The following is a 5,000-nucleotide window of genomic DNA, read 5'->3' on the forward strand; positions in this document are numbered from 1 at the left end:
TTTTAAAAAGTCTCACAGTCGTTGTCTCTGTGTGACACTGAACAGCACAGAGAAAGTATAAAATCTTTTTAGACATGTAGCATTTTAGTACATTTTATCAGATTTAGTACAAATATTGGACAAGAGTTATTTTTTTCCTTTGACTCACATGACATTCTTACTGACAGTAAAATAAAAAAAAAGTTGACTGAAGTAAAGACTTGACTCTGATGACTAGCACACGCTAGCTGCTGATCTCAGCTAATATAATGACTGCAGAATATTTTAATCCGCTAACGACTGACTCATTTTTCACTCAGTAATCAGCACAAGCTTTAGCATGCTGCCGTTAAAGCCCTAGTCACCAAGCCTCGTAGTGGATTCTGTGTTTAATTTCCATTGTTGTTGTAAAGTATTTAGCAGCCATGCAGCTAGCATTAGCATTAGCACTACAAGCATGTTGGGTGTGTATTAGCCATGCGATTCAGAACTCTCCAGCCTCCTGGGGTCACTATGATGTCTGCAAATCACAGCTTTACACGGATAATGGACTTGTGTGGCATTACATGGCCTGTCAGCCAGAATCCACCAACATGAACAAATACGTAAAAGTGAATCTGGAGCCGGAGAACATCACGTGTGGAGAACCGCCTGAGATCTACTGCGCGCTGGTTAGTGCACTTTATCTGTATATCGTTTCAGCTTTCATTTTATAGTGTAGAGAAGTGTAGTGTAGTGTAGAGATCAGATATTTTCCAGCTTATGTTTATTATAAATAAAGATGTGAGGATTAGGAACATCTATCTATCTATCTATCTATCTATCTATCTATCTATCTATCTATCTATCTATCTATCTTTTGATCTATCTATCTATCTATCTATCTATCTATCTATCTATCTATCTATCTATCTATCTATCTATCTATCCAACTTATTGCCCTTTAAACTGTCTGTCTCTTTAACATGTTTAACACAAGATGATGACATCATCAGTTATTTTAAAGATAAATTGTGAGTATTTTATTTTTCTGGTTAAATAAAGAGTGAATAAGTATTGTAATAAAGAGTCAGATGTGAGAGTGACACTCTGTTAGACTCCTGCTGTTGTTCCTGCTCTCACTCTTCACACTGCTGTACAATTTAAACTGAGCTTTTTATATCTGCAGAGTGACAAAAATAAATCAAATCACTGAAAATACTGACTTCATACTTCATGAATGAATACATATTTCAGCATGTAATAAGATTATTCATCCATCTGGTTTATCAATATGTCTGTCTGTCTGTCTGTCTGTCTGTCTGTGTATCTTATAGTAAATCTGCTGTTTGTCACAATTAGAGATTGTAGAGATTGTCTGTATGGAATATAAGGAATAATAATAAGAATAATTTAGAAACACATTTTTCATTTGGTATTCATTGTGATTACTTTGTTTATTACTGTGGTTTACTGTTGTGTTACTTTCCAATATGTATCACCTCTGAAGTACACACACACACACACACACACACACTCACACACACACACTGAGAGAGAAGATGGAGTGTGTGAGAGAGGTTTAGTGCAGGAGAGAGGTAACAGCTTATTTTAATTTTAGCTGCAGAATTGAGATGAAGATCAAAAACATAGTTGTACATTGAGTGATATAGAGTGATAAAACAGAGTGATACAGTGATACAGAGTTATAAAACAGAGTGATACAGTGATACAGAGTTATAAAACAGAGTGATACAGTGATACAATAGAGTGATACAGTGATACAGAGTTATAAAACAGAGTGATACAGTGATACAGAGTTATAAAACAGAGTGATACAGTGATACAGAGTTATAAAACAGAGTGATACAGTGATACAGAGTTATAAAACAGAGTGATACAGTGATACATAGTGATACATTGAGTGATACATTGAGTGATTCATCAGAATCTCCACAGAGAAATGCTGGTGCTCCGTCCGAATGACCATCCTGTTCTTGGTCATCTTCCTGATTAAGGACTTTCTAACTCATTGTGTACTTTAAGGCTGTGAATACTTATGTACATTAGATTTTTTTTAGTTTTAATAAATTTGCAAAGATTTCAAACAAACGTTTATGTTGTCATTATGGGGTAATGTTTGTAGAATACTTTCTGTATGCTCTGTACAGTGAGGGATAAAGTGAGACAGTGAGAGATACCGCAGACTCATATCATATATATAGTTATATGTGTAAGTGACAGATAAAACACAAAGATATCAGGCTGAGCTGGATCATGTGCTATTCTGTTTGCTGCTGAATGAGTGCTGAAGATGTTACGGTGCGTTCTGTTCATGAAGTGATGTGTTAGTGATGTATGAGACTCGCAAAATCTTCTCATTTATAAACTGTTCAATTGTAACAATATAATAGTTATATCATATCACATCTGACAGAAAACACTCCGTCAGTCCACATCGTCTGTCGCTGATGTTGTTTTGTCGGGTTTAAGTGTTTGTCTTTAAATGCAGTTAAAGGTGGTGAAAAGTTCCGTCTCAGAAGCCTCTAGTCAACACTAATGTGCTAACCTCAGAGGTGTGAGCTCCACACAGGTGATGTTAAAAATCTCCACTGAATCATCTGCAGAACTCGACTCTGAACAACAGCAACTTTCCTCATAGAAACTCTGACATCACCTTCAGACATAAGGCAGCAAATCTGTATATGATCCTTTTGGACAAACATCACCTGGCTGTTTTTTGGCAGCTGATTAGCATCTGCCCTGAATAAAGGAGGCTGTAAAGTGTGTGCAGTGCGTCATTGTCTTTACTGTGACACATCCTCCTTGTTGTGAATTTGTTTGACCTTCATTTCATTATTAGTTTGGACTGATTTCATTTTCCAGAGAAACTTTGTCATGAACACGAACAACACAGACATTAAGCACAGACTAACACTAACGACTCGGCTGCTCTCTGTTTATTTAAAAACTTTCCCTTTAACCGCCTAATGAAACTCTGTGGATTTATTGATGACATTTCTAACGTGTGTAAGAAAGATTACACACAAAAAACATAGTTACAGATCCTCACTTACTGTAGAAAGTTCTTTAATATAATTCTGTATAAAGTTCACAGCTGTGGCATTAAAGACACCAAAATAACATATGAATCACTGAGTCACAAGGAATCTTATTCATTAAAAGTTTTTATTTACATAAAGTGGAAGATTAAAACAAATGAATCAGCTAATCAGAATCATAAGAATCAATCGAGTTGAAATGGAGAATTTTAGTAAGCAGTTTGAAACGAGTGAATCAGTAAAATGAGTCATAAAGAAAGATTTTTGAATCACAAATCAAGAAGTATGATTCATTTAAAGAAGTATTTTGTAAATGTGAATCATCATTAAAGTCATCAGAACATTTTATTGTCTGTTTCTTTTCTGGCTTTAATTATTGCTAAAATATTTTACTCCTCAGTCATCAGCCAGTCAATGTAGTAATCAGGAAATAAAAAAAAAACCCAAAACAGTTTCTTTAAATGCAAAATATTCTCCATTACAGATAAATCCTGTGATTAAACCTCAGTGTGGTTTGATTTGTGATTCAGAAGAAGCACTAAAGAGAAAAAATCCTCACACTTATCATTATAGTGTGAATAACACACACGCACACACACACACACACACACACTTGCTCACACACACACACACATAATCGTTAACACACACACTCTCACATGCAAACACACACATGCATATGCACATACACACTCACACACAATCGTTAACACACACTCACATGCAAACACACACATGCATATGCACATACACATTCACACACACAATCACTCACACACGCACACACTCACACACACACACATAATCATTAACACACACACTCTCACATGCAAACATACACATGCATATGCACATAAACACACACACACACACACACTCTCTCTCTCACACGCTCTCTCACACACACTCGAACACTCTCACACACACACACACACAAACCACAGTGTGTACACAAATCTTTATCTTTTAGCACTCAGAGATGTTCAGAAACTCGTGAAGTCGAGTAGACGTTAATCAGATCCATGATGAGTCGCTGCAGCTGAACGAATCCGACACAGTGTTTAATGTTCCTGTAATAATGTTGTGTTCATGATGGGGAGACTTGAGGAAACGAGTTCATTATGGATTTATCAAAACCCTTTGAGGATCATGAATGAGATTAAATTCACTACATGTTATTTTTCTCAGTTATGAAGAAGCACCGCTAAAGAAAATCAAATGAATTATTATTTCTTTTTTATTAGTGTTAATTATTCTTGTAATTAATTGAGTAGTCTAACGAGGTTAAACTCTTAAATACCCACAACACATCACTGCTTGTTATCAGATGATTACAGAAAGCTCACATGAGCTCTGAGTGTAGAGCTTCTGCCTCCTGCACTGACTGTGTGAGACAATAACCAATGTTTACTGCGTCAGAAGAAGAAGCTTCACTTCGTGTGTGTTTTTTGGCCAGTCACATGACGTCTCACAGCTTAAATCGCTTCAAACATCTACATTCAGTACCTATTGTAGTTCCTACAGCTCACTGCTTCTGTCATCTTCACATCACACTTACTTCAGTGATACTGAAGGTTTTTTATCGTGGACTTTAAGGGAAAGATGTAATTGTACTGAAGTGAATGAAGCATCTACTCGTCTGTTGTAAAGTTTGTTAGGAATAATTCTTTACTGTAATCTTCATTAAACTGCTCTGTATCTTGTCTTGTGTTCTGCAGGAGAACCCGTACATGTGCAATAACGAATGTGACGCCGCTACAGAGGAACTCGCTCATCCTCCTGAGCTTATGTTTGATGTTGAGGGTCGAAACCCAACTACATTTTGGCAGTCGACCACGTGGAAGAATTACCCCAAACCTCTGCAGGTAAACATCATTCTGTCATGGGACAAAACCATCGAGTTGACGGATGACATCGTGATCACGTTCGAATCGGGTCGACCCGAGCAGATGGTTCTGGAGAAGTCTCTGGACTACGGGA

General features: G+C 36.7%; 1 protein-coding gene across 1 annotated transcript in view; it reads left to right on the forward strand.

Annotated features, from left to right (window-relative positions):
* The first annotated feature begins 392 nt into the window (after nt 1–392).
* The window catches only part of LOC132857129 (netrin-G1), a 10,253-nt gene continuing 5,645 nt past the window's right edge, over nt 393–5,000 (forward strand). The window contains exons 1-2 of the mRNA XM_060887150.1: nt 393–650; nt 4,739–5,000. The exon at nt 4,739–5,000 is cut by the window's right edge and continues 382 nt beyond it. Coding sequence (XP_060743133.1) covers nt 405–650; nt 4,739–5,000 — 508 coding nt within the window. The 5' untranslated portion in view covers nt 393–404. The remainder of the gene's footprint in view (nt 651–4,738) is intronic.

The sequence above is a fragment of the Tachysurus vachellii genome, chromosome 1 (assembly GCF_030014155.1).
Source record: "Tachysurus vachellii isolate PV-2020 chromosome 1, HZAU_Pvac_v1, whole genome shotgun sequence".
NCBI classification, from domain to species: domain Eukaryota; kingdom Metazoa; phylum Chordata; class Actinopteri; order Siluriformes; family Bagridae; genus Tachysurus; species Tachysurus vachellii.